This window comes from Kogia breviceps, chromosome 19 (genome assembly GCF_026419965.1).
Source record: "Kogia breviceps isolate mKogBre1 chromosome 19, mKogBre1 haplotype 1, whole genome shotgun sequence".
NCBI classification, from domain to species: Eukaryota; Metazoa; Chordata; class Mammalia; order Artiodactyla; family Physeteridae; genus Kogia; species Kogia breviceps.
Window position 1 is genome coordinate 43,086,415 of NC_081328.1, and position 18,502 is coordinate 43,104,916.

The window sequence follows — 18,502 nt, forward strand, 5'->3', positions numbered from 1 at the left end:
AGATTTCTACCAACAGAAGTTTGGGGGAAAGATAATAGTGATCTGGACTATGGTAGTGATAGGAGAAATGAAGAGAACATGGTAGATTTGAACTCTATATGAGGTTGATAATCTGCAGAATAGCTATTGTATTTGTTGCAAAGGGATGTGATGGGAAGAAATGAATGATTACTAGTCTTCTGGTTTGAATAAATATGTGAGTAGGTGGTAAATATCTACATAATATTTTTTAATTGAGGTAACTTACCATTTTAACCATTTTGATGTGTACATTTCAGTGGTTTTAGTACATTTACAATGTTGTGCAACCATCACTGCTATATAATCCATCACCCCAAAAGGAAACCCTGTACCTATTAAGCAGTCACTCCACATACTTGTAGTCATCCCTGGCAACCACTAGTCTGCTTTCTGTCTGGATTTGCTTATTCTGAACGTTTCATATAAATGGAATCATACAACATGTGGCATTGTTTTTGTCTGGCTTCTTTCACTTAGTATAATATTTTCAGAGTTTATCAGTGTTGTAGCATGAATCAAGCCTTCATTATTTTTATTGCTAAATAATATTTCATTGTATAGATATACCACATTTTGTTTATTGATTCATCAGTTAATGACATTTGAGTTGTTTCTGCTTTTTGGCTATTATGAATAATGCTTCTGTGAACATTCATGTTCAGGTTTTTGCTTGAAACCCTGTTTTCATTGCCTTTGGGTATATACATAGAAGAGGGATAGCTGGGTTGTATGGTAATTCTGTGTCTAACTTTTTGAGGAACTGCCAAACTGTTTTACATAGCAGCTGTACCATCTTATATTCCCACCAGCAATGTATGAAGGTTCTAATTTCTCCACATTCTTACCAACACTTCTTTGTTGTTGTTGTTTTAATAGCCATCCTACTGGGTGTGAAATGGTATTTCATTGTGGCTCTGATTTGCATTTCTTTAATGACTGATGATATGAGTATCTTTTTATGAGCTTATTGTCCATTTGTATTGTACATTTCTCCTTGGAGAACTGTCTGCTCAAGTTTTTTGCCTACTTTTAAATTGCATTGTGTCTCTTTTTGTGGTTGAGTTCTAGGAGTTCTTTTTAAGTTCTTGATTCTAGACTCTTTTTTTTTTTTTTGCGGTATGCGGGCCTCTCACTGCCGTGGCCTCTCCCATTGCGGAGCACAGGCTCTGGACGTGCAGGCTCAGTAGCCATGGCTCACAGGCCCAGCCGCTCCGCGGCATGTGGGATCTTCCCGGACCGGGGCACGAACCCGTGTCCCCTGCATCGGCAGGCGGACTCTCAACCACTGCACCACCAGGGAAGCCCTAGACTCTTTTTTTAAAAAGTTTTTTATTTTAAAAACTTTTTTTGGCCGTGCTACTCTGGCATGTGGGATCTTAGTTCCCCAACCAGGGATTGAACCTGTGCCCCCTTCAGTGGAAGCATGGAGTCTTAACCACTGGACTGCCAGGGAGGTCCCCTCAATTCTAGACTCTTATCCGATAAATGATTTGCAAATATTTTCTCCCATTCTGAGGGTTGTCTTTTCACTCTCTTGATAGTGTCCTTTGATGCACAAATGTTTTATCTTCCAGTTTGCTAATTCTCTCTTCATCTGTGTCCAATCTGTTTTTTCAATCCATCTGTAGAGTTTTTATTTTCATAATTCATTGCTGAAATTCTAAACTTTTACTTTCTTTAAATATTAAGCATGTTAATTTTTTTCTTTTTACATAACATGGCACACAATTTTAATACAGCATTTGGTCAGTATTTCTCAATAGAAACTCACAGCACTTTTGACTCAGTAATTGACTGTGTCTAGGAGCCAAGATGTATATTAGGTCTCCAGAACTTATTCATCTAATAACTGAAAGTTTTTACCCTTTGGCCAACATCTCCTTTTGCCACCACCATTCTCCTCTCTACTACTATGATTTTGACCTTATTTTTTAGATTTCACATATAAGTGAGATTACATAGAGATTATTTCTTTCTGTCTGGTGGCTTATTTCACTTAGCATAATGTCCTCCAGGTTCATCCCTGTTGTTGCAAGTTGAAGGAGTTCTTTCTTTTTTAAGGCTGAATAATATTCCTCAGAGAGAGAGGGAAAGAAAGAGAGAGAGAGACAGAGTGTGTGTGTGTGTGTGTGTGTGTGTGTGTGTGTGTGTGTGTGTGTGTGTGTGTGTAAAATCACATTTTCTTCATCCATCCATCCATTGACAGACACTGAAATTGTTTCTATGTTGTGGCTACTTTGAATAATGCTGCAGTGAACATGGGAGTGGAAGTATCTCTTTGAAATAGTAATTTTATTTCCTTTTGATATATACTCAGAAGTAGGTTTGCTGGCTCATATGGTAGTTCTATTTTTAATTTTTTGAGGAATCTCCATACTGTTTTTTGTAATGGTCGTACCAATTTACATTCCCACCAACAGTGTATAGGGGTTCCTTTTTCTTTACATCATTGCCAATACTTATTATATTTTGACTTTTTGGTAATAGCTGTCCTAACAGGTGTGAGGTGGTATCTCATTGTGATTTTGATTTTTGTGATTGATGATTGTTGATGTTGAGTACATTGTCGTGTGCCTGTTGGCCATTTGTATGTCTTCTTTGGAAAATATTATTCAGGTCCTTTGCCCATTTTAAAAAATATTTATAATTTATTTATTTATATTATTTATTTATTTATAATTTATAATTTATATTTATAATTATTTTTTTGGCTGTGTTGGGTCTTTGTTGCTGTGCGTGGGCTTTCATCTAGTTGCAGTGAGTGGGGGCTACTCTTTGTAATGGGGCGTGGGCTTCTCATTGCAGTGACTTCTCTTGTTGAGGAGCATGGGCTCTAGGCACACAGGCTTCAGTAGTTCTGGCTCACGGGCTCTAGAGTGCAGGCTCAGTAGTTGTGGTGCATAGGCTTAGCTGCTCTGCTGCATGTGGGATCTTCCTGGACCAGGGCTCAAACCCATGTCCCCTGCGTTGGCAGGCGGATTCTTAACCACTACGCCACCAGGGAAGTCCTGCCCATTTTTTAATTAGGTTTTTTGTTTGTTTTATTTTGCTTTTGAGTATGAGTTCTTTACGTATTTTTAGTATTAACCCCTTATCAGATACATGGTTTGCAAACTTTTTCTCCCATTCTGTAGGTTACCGTTTCATTTTGTTGATGGTTTCCTTTGCTGTGCAGAAACTTTTTAGTTTGATATGGTCTCACTTGTTTTACTTTTGTTTTTGTTGCTTGTGCTTTTGATACCAAATCCAAAAGAAATCATTTTCAAGATGAATTTCATGGACTTTTCCCCCTGTGTTTTCTTCTAAGAGCTTTATGGTTTCAGGTCTTAGGTTTAAGTTTTAAACCGTTTTCAGTTGATTTTTGTGTATGGTGTAGGATAAGGATCCAGTTTCATTCTTTTGCATGTGGATATTCAGTTTTCCAATGCTATTTATTGAAGAGACTATCCTTTCCCCATTGTATATTCTTGGTGCCCTTGTCAAAGATTAGTTGACCGTATATGCATGGGTTTATTTCTAGGTTCTCTATTCTGTTCCATTGATCTATGTGTCTGTTCTTGTGCTAGTACCAAATTGTTTTCCTACTGCTTTGTAATATAATTTGAAATTAGGAAGTGTGTTATGCCTCCAGTTTTGTTCTTCTTGCTCAAGATTACTTGATTACGTTAGCTATTCAGTCTTTTGTGGATCCATGCAAATTTTAGAGTTGCTTTTTCTATTTCTGTGAAAAAATGCCATTGGAATTTTGATAGGGATTACATTGGATCTGTAGGTTACTTTGGGTAGTATGGACATTTTGACAATATTAATTCTTACAGTCCATGAATACAGGATATCTTTCCATTTATTTGTGTCTTCAGTTTCTTCATCAGTGTCTTATAGTTCTCAATGTACAGATTTTTCACCTCCTTGGTTAAATTCATTCCTAAGTATTTTAATCTTTTTGGTGTTAAGCATACTACTTTAAATTCTGTGTCTTATTGTTCCATAGTCTGTATTCCCTCTGAGACTATTTATTTTGCATGGTCTTTCTGATTTGCTTTTTTCATGTTCTCTCTTTGTTATTGTTAGTTAAGGACCAGATATTGTATATGAAAAATTGTGGAAGTATTTAGAAATTGTGGAAGTATTTAGAGATCTATGATGATGTTATCTTCTTCTAAGAATATTTATGTTTGTTTTTTGGCAGGGACTAGCAATCCAAGATTGCCTTAATTAAATTTTGTGGTAGATATTTGGAGCTGAGCTTCAGTCCTGTAAAGGCCAGTCTAGTTTTTTTTAAAATAAATAAATTTATTTATTTTTGGCTGCATTGGGTCTTTCTTGCCGCATGTGGGCTTTCTCTAGTTGCAGAGAGCGGGGGCTACTCTTTGTTGTGGTGCACAGGCTTCTCATTGTGGTGGCTTCTCTTGTTGCAGAGCATAGGCTCTAGGGTGCATGGGCTTCAGTAGTTGTGGCATGCAGGCTCCGTAGTTGTGGCATGTGGGCTCTAGAGTGCAGACTCAGTTGTTGTGGCACATGGGCTTAGTTGCTCCACGGCATCTGGGATCTTCCCGGACCAGGGCTCGAACCCGTGTCCCCTGCATTGGCAGGCGGATTCTTAACCACTGCGCCACCAGGGAAGTCCCTAGTTTTGGTTTATACTCACTCCTAGAATGTAGCCCTTTGGGGTTCCAGACAAAAGTGTTGGAGTTTTACGAGCTCTCCCTTCGCAACTTGGTTCTCTAGCCATTCCAGTACTTGTCTTCCCAGCTCTGTAAAACTGTCAATGGCTTCTTAGCCTTTCAGATGCCACAAAGTAAAAAGTGGCCCCAAATACCAGGTCTCAGTCTTCTCCTTGTAATTCTTCATCATGCTATTAACTCTCCAGTACCTTCAGGAATATTTTTTAAATGTATATAGTTGTAGTTTTCTTAGGGAAAAGTTGGTCTGAAGTATATAATCTGCCATTACCAGAAGTAGAAGTCAACAGTATGTAAGTGGAAGTAAACAGCATATCATTTACTCTTTTTTTTAAATGTTTGAGCAGATTCAAAAATCACCGTATAATGTTAGTCTTACCCATTTATATTTTCATGTACATTCTTGGAGAAAGAGAATAAGAAATAGAGTTACAGTGATCTTACTAGGAATTGCACAGATTGGATTGTCAAGCAGGGGAATATCTTCTTTCATGTTTGTCTCCTCAGGGACAATTGAAGACCATTGCTGTAATTGTAACACTTGTTGCATTGTACTGTAATTACTTTTTATATGACTATGTTGTTCATGAGACAGTGAGCCCCTTACAAGGAGGAATCCTGTCTTATTCATGTTCGGTTTCCTAGTGCTGGACCTGAAGTTAAGTACCCAGTTATGTAGAAATGAATCTCTGTGTTGGGAATTCCTTATTTTCTTTTCACAGTGAAAAAATCAGTATCAGTGTACACTGTGCTGAGTCATCCAAAATGATAAATTTTAATAGAGAAGAATTTTAGTAGAAGAATATTCTCTCACCAGCTCTTTTCTCCCATTCTCTTCTATGTAACAGGTGGCATCTCCACAGAAAGCGACTGTGCTTTTGAGCCAGACTACGCCGTCCCACCACTTCCAGTGAGTGAAGGTATGCAGCACATTCGGATTATGGAGGGCATGTCTCGCTCTCTTCCATCCTCCCCCTTACTCACACATCAGTCTATCAGTGTTCGGCTCCAACCTGTGAAGAAGTTAACTGGTAAGGACTTTACCTAAATTTAGTATATTTAACAGGAAACCTAACAGTGTGGCACTCTAGGTCATATCAGATATGTTTATGTGCATCTCTGGGTTTTTCCTCTTTGGCCTTACTAATGTCACAGACTCTTGGAAAGTGGAGCTCCTACTGATTTTAGTTTAGGGAATTAGAATAGTGCTCCACTTGACAGATTGTTGTATTTATTTCCTAAATGATCCATCTGTTGTGGACATATTTTTCTAGGCTTTCAGGAAATTTTCAGTTTTGCCAGAATATACTGTTGTTCTGATTGCATTTATCAGCTTGTTCATGTCAGATTACCAAATGGAGATATTGTAATTTTAGAATAATAAACGCTTCATAGTTTAGCAAAGGTACATCAGTTTGAAATCCTGATTTGTATATTTCATACCTATTTTTAAAAGCTGATCTAGATATTTACCTCTCCATGGTACAGTACTCCAACTTGTTAGGGTATTTACTATAATTCATAAGTTGTGGATTGACTTTAATATGATCTCACAGTATGTATTGTGCAGTCAGATCAAGTTGTTAGGTATGAAACTGTGTTTTGATTAAATGCGCTTTTATCCCTTAAAGCTTTTTCAGGGAAGAAATTTTAATATATTAAATGACACTTATGTGTGAAAATATGTACACCTGGATCACTTTGTCAGGTTTCTTTTAACAGTATTAGTTTATATCAACATCAGTAAGTTGACTGGTATTGAATGGATTATGAGTGTATGGAGGCAAGAAATGAAGTCATTCCCAAAGGGCTATTTGACTTCCTCCTATGTGTGTGGCATTGAGTTAGACAGTAGTGTTGATTATCGATCGAGAATTCAAAAGAAAATAAGATGATAGAGGGGGAAATGAGATTTTTCAGACTCTTCCATCTATTTTGAATGAAAGTTTTACAATGTTTATACTTTTCATTAAAATAATAATATTTCTTTATTCTGTAGTTCCACAGAGCATAACTTATGCTTCTTTACAACCTGCACAAAGCATAAGTTATGCCTCATATTTTTTGTTGTTTTTTTTTAGGCATCTTCAAATGACTGAGTCAAAGTCTACTTTGGTTCTTGGGTCATTAGGTAAAAATCAGTAAAGTAGCTTAATCACATTTTACTAAAATACTTATTCCTTCTGTTGTCTAAAAACAGGGTAACTTTTATGTGATTGGGCTTGAATAAAAATTTCAATGCTTAGAAACCCCTGCTTTTTCTTACAGTTTAAGGTATTATTGATTACTAAAAATACAGATAATCAAATCTGATGGCTGTCAAGTGATGTGCTTCATTTTACTACACATATTGGAAGAAATAGTAAGAAAAATTGTGTTTCCTTATAAAAGTTAGCTGAATTGCCTGAGGTTTTAGAGATAGCACTTTCCTATCCCATTAGCCTATCCCAGTTTGAACTTTAACTTAAATAGACAACCTTTAGATGACCTAAAAGATAAATACATATACTAACAAAGTCAACAACATGCCTGATATCACAGAAATACTACAGGGAATCATTAATAGGAAGTATACTTGGTTAATTACAGGTATGAACTATTCAGTTTTAATTTTACAGTGCTCGAAGTATAAGCATCCTCTCAAATAATTTTATTTACTGAAGAGGTTGTCAGAGGCCTAAGAATTTGAACTTTGAGAATGCATTTTAAAATATCTGAATGAAAGAAATCTGTCTCCTGAAAGAGGATGCCATGAAAATTTTTCTGTGGCCAATTTTCTGCCAAGTGAATTAGACGATAAGAATTTTCTGGTTAAACCTGGAATGAAATTACTTTGAAATTTAAATTAAAAATATTATTTAGTAGATTATTCATCAGTTATCTTTCCTTTCCTAATTATATTTTGTTATAAATAAGTAAAAAGAACTTTGTATGGGAAAAGAGTAACTGACCATAAGGAAATGTCCTTCAGAGAATGGTTCTTAACAAAATACATTAATATGGCCATTAGGGCTACACTTTCTAATTTATGCATTTCCATTCATTTAAACGTCCAACTACCTTATCTTTCTTGTATTCATATTACAACCAAACTGAATAAGTAGGGCCAGAATAGTTATTTTCTTCTGTTTTCTTTCTGACTTTCTAATATTTAGTCCCCTGTCTCTGCTAAGGTCAGGGTAGTTTGCTCATTATTCTTCTGTGCTTTTCACTTAATCATTAAACAGATATTTGTTTAGGACCTACTATATGCCAGGCAGTGCTCTAGATACAGTAAGTAGAGGAAAAGACAGTTGAGGCTCCTGCCTTCAAGGTATTTATATTCCATTTGGGAGGGAGACTGATACTAAACATATAACCAATAAATAAATAATTTTAGATAGTAACTAGTACTGTGAAAGTGATAAAGTAGGAAAAGGGATAGAGAAAGACTGGGGTTAGAGGTAGGTTCTTTCTATGAAGTGATCAGGGAGAGTCAGAGAAGGAGATATTTGAACTGAGGTCTGAATAACAAAAAGAAGCCAGCCATGGGAAGATCTGGGATCAGAGCCTTCCAGCCAGAGGGAACAGCAGGAACAAAAGTCCTAAAGCAGAAAGCAGCGTTGGCATGTTCAAGGATTAGAAAGAAGTCAGGTGTGTTGTCAGCAAAATAAGTCAGAGGGGAAGGGAGTATAAAATAATGGAAGAGGTAGGCAGAAGCCAGAGTTTTTAGAATCATGGTAAGGAACCTACTCTGTAGGATTTTAAGCAGAGCTGGAATGGGATGCAATATGATCTGATTTAGCTTTTAATCAGATCTTGGTGGCAAATGTGCTAAGAGTAGAGTATGGGGGTCTGGAGTATCCCATTAACCTTGGGTGTGTTTTCCTGATCTTTAATAGATCTTTAACTTCTAACAAGTTAGTAGAGGTTGAAAAGACAATCTTTTTTTTTTTTTTTATCTTGTAAAACGTAATGGAGCAACCTTTTCCTATTATGATATAACCTTTGTACTCTCAACGTATTTGTCTTATACACACAGGTGTATATAAAGATCCATTTCCAAATACTTTGACTTCTCTTTAGTCTCGAGGGAGTGAGAATGGGGAAAGGTTTGCTCAAGAATAAAGACATGTAGTTTGAAGCTGGAAAACTAATTATATATATATATATATATTAAATATGTATATTTAGAATATATATAGCTCTATCCTGTACAAAAACAAGTTACCGTAAAAGTGATCAAGAGAAAAACAGGCTCTGTGGTCATACTGCTTGAGTTTGTATCCCAGCTCTGAGAAAATCACTTTACTACTGCCTGCTTTTGTTTCTTCATCTGCAAAATGGGGTTAACAATACCTCCTACCTCATGGATAGTCAGGTCTATAACCCATTGATGGTTATCACATTGCTTAATACTTGATTAAAACTGTGTTTGGCAAATAATAAATGCTCAGAATGTGTTCGCTGTTATTAACAAAATTGTTAAATTTGGTGAGAAGTTTTTAAAAATTTCTTTTAGCATTAGACACTAATTTGGAACTTTAAAACTTTGCACGTTTTAAAAATTATACTTTTTAATGAGTAATAGTAATAACGATAATAATTCTCATTTTGAGTGCCTGTTGTGTTGACATACACATGTAAACTCACGTATTCTTCACATGTATCTCAATTTTACACATGAATAAATTAAATCTTAGAGAGGTAAAATGTCTTGCTCAAAATGATACAACTAGGAAACTGTCAGAGCCAAGATTAATACCTAGGCCTTTAAACCTTAAATGTGTCTCATTTTACCAATGAAAAAATTGAGGTTTAGAGAACCTAACCAACTCACCCAAGGCATCTGGTATATCGCTTAAGACTTTTTTGTTAAAAAAAAGTAACATAGCCAAATGGTTTAAGCCAATATAGGGAAACTAGAAGACCTAGAGGTTAGTCAAGCCTTAAGGTTCACTTGCTCAGTGGATGTTGCTCTGCATTGGGGGAGGCGTGGAAGAGAGTGTGCAGAGACACACCATTGGCCCCAGTAACCGTGGTCATGGGATTTCCCCCGTTCTCTGGATTCTTACTCAGTGACCTTTTCCAGATGCTTTTGTTCATAATATCATAAAGCCCCTCAGCATACTTCTTAAAATATAGTTAATTGGGAGTGCCAGTAGTTCACTCATTCAACACTTAATGAATTTACACTGTCTGCCTACTATGTACACTGTAGGTTTAGTAAAAGTTAAATTTTGAATATTCATACTGTTAGTAGGGCTGTAAATTGGTACACCCTTTTTTAATTAAAGTTTTTAAAAATTTATTTATTTATTTATTTATGTCTGTGTTGGGTTGCTGTGCGCAGGCTTCTCATTGCGGTGGCTTCTCTTGTTGTGGAGCACAGGCTCTAGGCACGTGGGCTTCAGTAGTTGTGGCGTGTGGGCTTCAGTAGTTGTGGCTTGCGGGCTCTAGAGTGCAGGCTCAGTAGTTGTGGCCACGGGCTTAGTTGCTCCACAGCATGTGGGATCTTTCTGGACCAGGGATCAAACCCATGTCCCCTGCATTGGCAGGTGGATTCTTAACCGCTGTGCTACCCAGGAAGTTCCAGTACACCCTTTTTGTAGAACAGTTTGAAATATCTATCAAAATTGTAATGCACATAATCTTTGACATAACAATTTTATTGCTAAGATTGTATTTTATAAATAAATTTGAAGAAATTTGAAATGTATATGTGTGTATGTATATATAATATTGTTTATGTAGTAAAAAAATGAAAATCTAAATATCAATAATAGTAATCCACTTGTGTTTTAAAATGATATGCAAACATACCCACATCACAGGTACGTTCATTTAGTGGTGGAGTGGAGATACGATAGCTTTAACTCAAAAGCAGGAGGAGAATGACATGAATTTTGTTGTATATCCTATCATGTTTGTATTTTTATGTGTAAAACCCAATGTATCTCATGAGGCAATATAACGAAATGGACCCTGACTGCCCTTTTCTAATTGTGTCAACTTGTGCAAAGTTGCTTAGTCTCTATGCTTCAGTTTCCTTGTTTCTAAAATAAGGATAATAATAGTATTTACCTCATAGGACTATAAGAATTGGTTGAGTTGGTTTGTGTAAAAGCTCATAAAACAGCGTCTGGCATAGAATAAGTAGTCCAATAAATGTTAGCAACGGTCATTATTATAATTTTAAAATAGATTTGGGTGACTTTCTGTCAGTTTGCCTTACGGTTTTCTAGTTAGGTGAGAGAAAAAGTAATTGAAGATCATTTGAAACAAGTTTCTTACTTTGCATTATCTTTAGTATTACCATTCTATAGAAATTGCTTATACTTCTGTATCTCCAAGTTATCATTTTCTAAAGATGTTTATAAGTCATGTTTGGGCAGTAAAATTACTTTTGCATGATTATCTTAAATACTCCTTTAACACTAGTCCACAGAATCTCTGTTTATTATAATTCTAAAATGAAATGGTCCCTTGCAACAAATACGTGCAATATGTTGACACCAAATACTCAGTCAAACAAAACTAACCTGAAAAAATATTTACTCTTTTAGGCTATTTTCCATGTCTGTTGAGTTCTATTGAAATCCATTTTTCCTTTTCATCCTTGCTATTTTGCTTAATTAGGTATTTTTAAATAAGATGACATAGATTTTTAGAATTTCAAGCCTTTGCATTACATTATTTTATTTTATTTCCACAGTAGCTTTAGGAAGAAGGTAGAAAATATATTATTACCAATACTTTACTGATGAAGAGTTTGAGGGTTGGAGTTTGTGACTTAGCCAGGGTTATGTCTAGTAAGCAACTGAGCCATTATCACATCTACAATCAAAAGTCTAGCCAAGTGCATGTCCTTCCTACTACATTGCAGTCCTTTTTTTTTTTTTTTTTTTTTTTTTTGTGGTACGCGGGCCTCTCACCGCTGTGGCCCCTCCCATTGCGGAGCACAGGCTCCGGACGCACAGGCCCAGCGGCCACGGCTCACGAGCCCAGCTGCTCCGCGGCACGCGGGATCCCCCCGGACCGGGGCACGAACCCGCGTCCCCTGCATTGGCAGGCGGACTCTCAACCACTGCGCCACCAGGGAAGCCTCTGCAGTCCTTTTTATTCACATTTTACTGAGGTTATCATCATTTAGGGAGAGTAATGCAACATAAATCTATGACTAACAAATATATAATTATACCAGAATTATTATTACAGTGGTAATGCGGCCCACATAAGAGAACAACATAATAAAAAAATTACCTAATTGTTTTGCTTTACTTTGTTTCTGAACATTTCATTAAATATGTGGTGATGGGAAAGAAACCCACACTGATTGATATAGAACAATTCCATATAGAATTGCCTTATCTAAATAGATGAATAGTACCAGTGAACCATGCTTCAGAAGCCTAGTGAAAGATTTTTTTCTCAACAAGTCAGTTCAGAACCATGTCTACAATACTGCAGAGAGAATGCCGTTACCACTGCTAAATCCATGCATTGACACTTTCCCTAGCTCCCCCTTCTCCCATGGTTCTTTTTTGAAGCTATTCTGCTGTCCATTGAAAGAGAAGGGACTCTTCTGGATTCCAGGGAGGTGAGGAGAAGCTGTGACAAGAGAAAAGTTCTCCAGGCCCTGAAGGGAAAGTTCATCAGAAGCATGGAATGGGCTAGTAACCCTTTCTCACCAGTGACTGACACAAAGAATTTCCTTGATCACACGTGAAGGCTGTGAGCGTTTTCAGGGCAGTTAGTGTCTTTTGTACCTTTCTGCATCTGTAAGGAATATAGGAGGTAGTATACCTCTCTTTGAAATGGAAACCATTGCTACTATATTAGTCAACTGATGATTCTGCAGTTTTGGTCTATCTGATGATCCATCTGAATGAAAGGCATTTAATCAAGTTTTTAATATCTCTATTTAAAAATAAATTTTCTGCTGTCTCACATTTTAGACAGTTCCCTATTTCTCACTGTCTAATTTTACCATTTAACCCAATAATAATGTGACGATATTACAGGCACATATTAGCTTGCTAAAGTATTATTAATCTTTTTAATTTTTTTTTTTCTCGGTACGCGGGCCTCTCACTGCCGCCGCCCCTCCCTCCGCGGAGCACAGGCTCCGGACGCTCAGGCCCAGCAGCCACAGCTCACGGGCCCAACCGCTCCGCAGCACGTGGGATCCCCCTGGACCGGGGCACGAACCCGTATCGCCTGCATAAGCAGGCGGACTCCCAACCACTGTGCCACCAGGGAAGCCCTATTAATCTTTCTAGAAACCTCAATATGCAGTTTTTTGTTAGTGTCTTATTTATACTTTCTTTGCAATATACACATAGTTCTGATTTAGGAATTCAGAAGAGTAAAATCTGAGGAGAAATCAGTAAGAAAGGAGTTAATAGCTTTAAGGCATGAGGAGCTTATAGCTTTTTAATATAAATTGTTCCCAGAATCCATGTCACAGCTCCTTATATGGTGCTGCTTTTTTCCCTTTGGTTGCTATGACAACAGCAGCACTGCACCATTCATCAGCTCTGGACCTGGGCTTCATTGCTAGCCTTTCGTGTTACTCCTGAATGTTAAGAACATCCGTGAATCATTCACTATGTTAACGCTGCGCCATTAGAAACCTAAGAACCAGTTCTTCCAGCATTTTGCTCTAACAGAAGGGTAAACTAAACTGCGCCACAGAGGAAAATTGTATAAATATTTCTTTTTTCCTAAGGGAATCTTACAATCTATATTTGCTGCAGTATTCTGAAAGGATAAGCTCATGTCAAGCAGTCTAATGAAAAGAAATCGTCTGTGTAATCTTTCTTGAAATCATTAACTGTTCAAAACAAATACCACATTGCATCTCTGGATACAGAAAGGAGCAGGTGATGTTGTTAGGGGTTCTAAGGTCCTTTGGGAGCATCACTTGTGCTTTGGGACCATAACCAGCATCTGCTATAAGAAGTATCACCTGTAACACACAGTAAGTTCTGAGCAGCGTGAATTGCTGGCTGGGGAAGATTAAAGTGTGGATCATTACTGACGTGTCAGCTCTGATAACAGCACAACCGCCGGTGAATAAAAAGAAGCCTTTCAGGTTTTCAGGAGAAAAGACTATATAGTACTGACTAATGAGGAAGAAAAACTACAGCCTGTGAGTATGAGTAGAGCATTTGTGTCTTATATGGATTTCTGAGCTTTGAGGCCTACTTTGAGCTTTGTAGAAAAGCAAACGCCACCTAAGAGAATTTTACACTGAGTTTTCACGGAAGCCATTAAGAAATGTCATTAGGTACATTTATTTAATTTTTAATTGTGTTTGTTTACTTGTGTGTGTGTGTATATGAATCTTTTAAAGTGTTATATTTTTTAAAATAATATTTCATTGTAAAGAATGCTGTTTAACTCAATGTTTTAATGAAATGTGAAGGTCAGATTGCTTTTTTTGTTAGATTGTGATTCCAGAATAGATTTCTACTTCCTATTGCAATATCCTTATAAGTAAAATACATTTAAAAAAAATAACAATATGGAAAACTAGAATTTTGTAAGCATATTTCCTTCATACATCAAATCTTTCTTATTTCATTAACTGGAGTGCTTGCAGATGGATGTTCTTGCATAGTTTAAGGACTTTTTTTTTAACTTAACATTATTTGCTAGTTACGTTGATTTATATTGTCTGTTTTCCCAGGTGAGAAAGGTGAATTAGAGATTTACCATTCTTACTTGTATTTTTAGACCATTTGGTAATTATCAGTTTAAGAGAAATTGAATTTATAGATTACATTTTCTCAAAAGACTGTCCATTTTCTGGCTTTTAATTATTTTTTCTTTTTAGTTCTTTAGCTAACCATGGCAACTTAGAAATGTACTAAAAGTAGGAACTTGATTTTTCAAAATTAGAATATTTAGACTGATCTTCAGCCACCTCACAAAAGAAAAAGGCATTTCATCTGGGCTTATTCTTGTAGTTATTTACCTTCTTAAATTGTTCTTCTTAAATACATGTTGTTCAGAGTAGATAGACTTCAGGGACAAAACTGGGTTCCTTTAATTTAGATTAAATTACTATAAATTTACTTGTAAATTACTAGTGTTTGCCATTACTATATTTTGATTTGTATTCCTTCTTCTGCTTTTGAGATTTTTGCCTATAGAGCTATACATATGACTTTGCACAATGTTTAAGAAACCTTTAAGTAGGGAGAATTAATATATTAAAGGATAATGAAAGTACTAATCACTTATACTTACTGTCATTAGTAGTAATATGTTACTTTTATTTGAAAGCCTATAATTAATAGATTAAATAAATCAATTCACATTTTAACCATTGCCATGCAAGAAAATATGAATTTTAAAATTTATGTATATTTAATAACTGTGTACATTGTAAGTTAACACTCCTTCTTGACTAGTCTATCCTCATAAGTATACAAAGGATTTTGTGTTCCATTATCTCTGAAACTATAATTCTTATTAATAGTAACAAAGACTGATTTGGATTTTTATTTTGTCTGTGTTGGGTCTTCATTGCTGTGCGTGGGCTTTCTCCAGTTGTGGCAAGCAGGGGCTACTCTTTGTTGCGGTGCGTGGACTTCTCATTGAGGTGGCTTCTCTTGTTGTGGAGCATGGGCTCTAGGTGCACGGGCTTCAGTAGTTGCAGCACGTGGGTTCAGTAGTTGTGGCTCTCGGGCTCTAGAGCACAGGCTTAGTGGTTGTGGTGCACGGGCTTAGTTGCTCCACGGCATGTGGGATCTTCCCAGACCAGGGATCGAACCCATATCCCCTACATTGACAGGTAGATTCTTAACCACTGCACCAACAGGAAGTCCCTGATTTGGATATTTTTAATAAGGATAGTATTTTCTTTTTTTTTTTTTTTTTTGGCGGTATGCCGGCCTCTCACTGTCATGGCCTCTCCCGTTGCGGAGCACAGGCTCCGGACACACAGGCTCAGCAGCCGTGGCTCACGGGCCCAGCCGCTCTGTGGCATATGGGATCCTCCCGGACTGGGGCATGAACCCGTGTCCCCTGCATCGACAGGTGGTCTCTCAACCACTGCGCCACCAGGGAAGCCCAAGGATAGTATTTTTAATATCAGATTTATTCATTTTAAAGTAATATTTCTTGGCACATCCTGTGATTTTTTTTTTTTGTAATGTTTGGGTCCTTGCCTAGCATATGTATTCCTAAAAGATTGTATATAAGTATATTTGTTTGTAAATTGTCTAATTTAAAATCCACTAGTGAAGCTTCCTGTTTTGAGAGATTCTGCCGTTAAGTTGATTTGGTGAATCTGTGTATCATATCCTAGGTTTTCTTAAAGAGCCATCCAGTTTATTTCAGTATCTAAGGATTCAAGTTGCAGATTTAACTAGCAGCATCCTGTGAAGAAATTAAACCTCATGCTTCAGACTAAAGTTTAACCTCTCAATTTCAAACTAGTTTGACATCTTCAGGTTTACTTTCTGAAATCCTTTAGTGTCTTTACAATATTTTTCATATAACAGATAACTGGGTAAAATCTTAGTTCAAAGTAGGCATTGCTTTCATTTGGGGGGAAATGTGCTAGTGAATAAATAATATATAAAATTTATCAATATAAAAGGCTTAGGTTTCTTCCCTAGTTTCCATTAACTAAAACTTAAATTTGTCATCCTAATACCACTTCTGAATATCTGGAAAATTGTTAGTACCACTAATAAGCTTTTACTAGAAAATAGGTGCCTAATTTCTCTCAGGATCTACATTAAGATTGAAAGTCTCATATTGGTGATAAATTATTTTAAAAGAGTGATTCCTAGTTATTGTTTCCTCATGGACATCAGTCATAATATATCTATGATAAATGTGTCTTCTTTACACTCCAACATTATATAGTAAGACATTCTAACCACTTTTGTAAGCTCTGCACCTTGGGACATGTTTACCTTTCTGAAGTTTCTCTTTTATAAAATTAATGAAATAATGCCTTTTGTAGTGTCATTGTAGGCATTAAGAAAGATAATATATATGTGAAATATCTAGTATAGTACTTAGCACAAAGGAAACATTTTCTAAGTAATAATTCTCCACCCTTCCTCTCCATTGTCCAAAAGTTCTTGGACTTTTCCCTCGGAGTACTTTTAGGGCATAGGAATTTGAATGCATACCAAAAGCGTATGCGATGTAGCCTAAAGGGGCATCTAAAAGCAAATCTGGAAATTTCTTGGAAGTCTCATATTTCCCCTTTTAAAATAGTCTATGTTCTATATTTTTTTTAAATCATAAAAATGTTTCCCCCCAAAATCTGAGTAAAACTCAACTTTTCAGGAAAATATGCCACATTTTCTCCTATAAATTTATATTACTACCTATCCTTATGAATTCCCAAGTTTAAGACATACTACTCAAACCTCTTGGTCTAGGTATCATTTTTTTTTAAGATTTAATTTTTATTTAGTTTTGGCTGCGTTGGGTCTTCATTGCTGCGCATGAGCTTTCTCTAGTTGTGGCAAGCGGGGGCTACTCTTCATTGTGGTGCACGGGCTTCTCATTGCAGTGGCTTCTCTTGTTGAGGAGCAGGGGCTCTAGGCTCACAGACTTCCATAGTTGTGGCACGCGGGCTCAGTAGTTGTGGTGCGCAAGCTCTAGAGCACAGGCTCAGTAGTTTGGCACATGGGCTTAGCTGCTCCACGGCATGTGGGATCTTCCTGGACCAAGGCTCGAACACATGTCCCCTGCACTGGCAGGTGGACTCCCAACCACTGCGCCACCAGGGAAGTCCCTGGGTATCATTTTTTAAGAAATAAAGATCCTTTATTAAAATACACGTGTTTCTCTGGAGAGACAGATTGAGAATCAAGAGGCAGGGACGAACAATGAATCTGGTGAAAGCTGAAAGGCTTATTACTCAGTTCAAAAGAACGAGCAGTGGTATGGAGCTAGGTCAAGCTGTAGTGGGATGAGAAAGGAATACCTTCATGTCAGAAATGAAGAATGGTGATGGAGGAACTAACAGTTTTAGCATTTTTAAAACTGCGAGAAGTCCTGAAATAAAGCAACCTATTTTAACTGCTTAACCTAGCATCTCTAAAACTTACATCAGGCCCCCTTACGCAACTCTGCAAACTCATGTGCAACAAGTAAGTGTTCTAAGGAGTACGTCTAAGGAAGTAAGTGACCAAAGGAAGTTATGTCATTCAGAAGGAAAGAAGAATGGATAACCGTACAGAACAAAGTATGAAAGCAATCACCTGGGCATTCTAGACAATTATGGGAAAGTTACACTTTACTCAAATTCCCCAGATAAGTTGTGCTTTAATATTTTAAAGAATAGTTTGTTTTGTTTTTAATGAGAGAAAAGGTTGCATTTATCATGTGGATTAGAAAGTGAAATGATAAATAAAGTGACTTGAATTAAAACTTGAAGCAAGAGTGTACAGGATGCATTCAAATGGTAAAACAGTTAGTGTGGACAGAGGTTTCGTAAAGGATGATGTGGAAGAGAAAACTGTGACTGGATCGAGGAGGCCTTTGGTTTGGGACAATGGTAAACTAAGATGGTAGCAGTGGGAAAGGTACAAAGAGATGAAGATTTTGAGGAATAAGTGAACTGGTGACTGACCAGTTACAGAATCCAGGAATATGGAAGATCTGTCCAAGATGAGTCCAAGACTTTAAGGATGGGAATTGGTGGCTTCATTAATAGGAACAGAGAAATTAGGACAGCTGGTTCTGAGAGAATGAGACACATGGAGTTCAAGGTGATAGCAGAATATTAGAGTGGCAATGCAGTTTCAACACTTAACAAGAGTAAGATTTTAGGATATAAA

At 36.8% G+C, this 18,502-nt stretch overlaps 1 protein-coding gene across 11 annotated transcripts in view; it reads left to right on the top strand.

The window, feature by feature from the left end:
• TANC2 (tetratricopeptide repeat, ankyrin repeat and coiled-coil containing 2) overlaps positions 1 to 18,502 on the top strand; it is a 343,384-nt gene that overhangs the window by 103,463 nt on the left and 221,419 nt on the right. For 6 of the 11 annotated variants that reach the window (XM_059048703.2, XM_059048705.2, XM_059048706.2 and 3 more), the window contains one exon: positions 5,552 to 5,734. In XM_059048703.2, coding sequence (XP_058904686.1) covers positions 5,552 to 5,734 — 183 coding nt within the window. Of the gene's footprint in view, positions 1 to 5,551; positions 5,735 to 13,682; positions 13,837 to 13,925; positions 13,975 to 18,502 lie in introns of those variants that run through there. The other 5 variants (XM_059048707.2, XM_059048708.2, XM_059048709.2 and 2 more) reach the window with 3 other exon arrangements.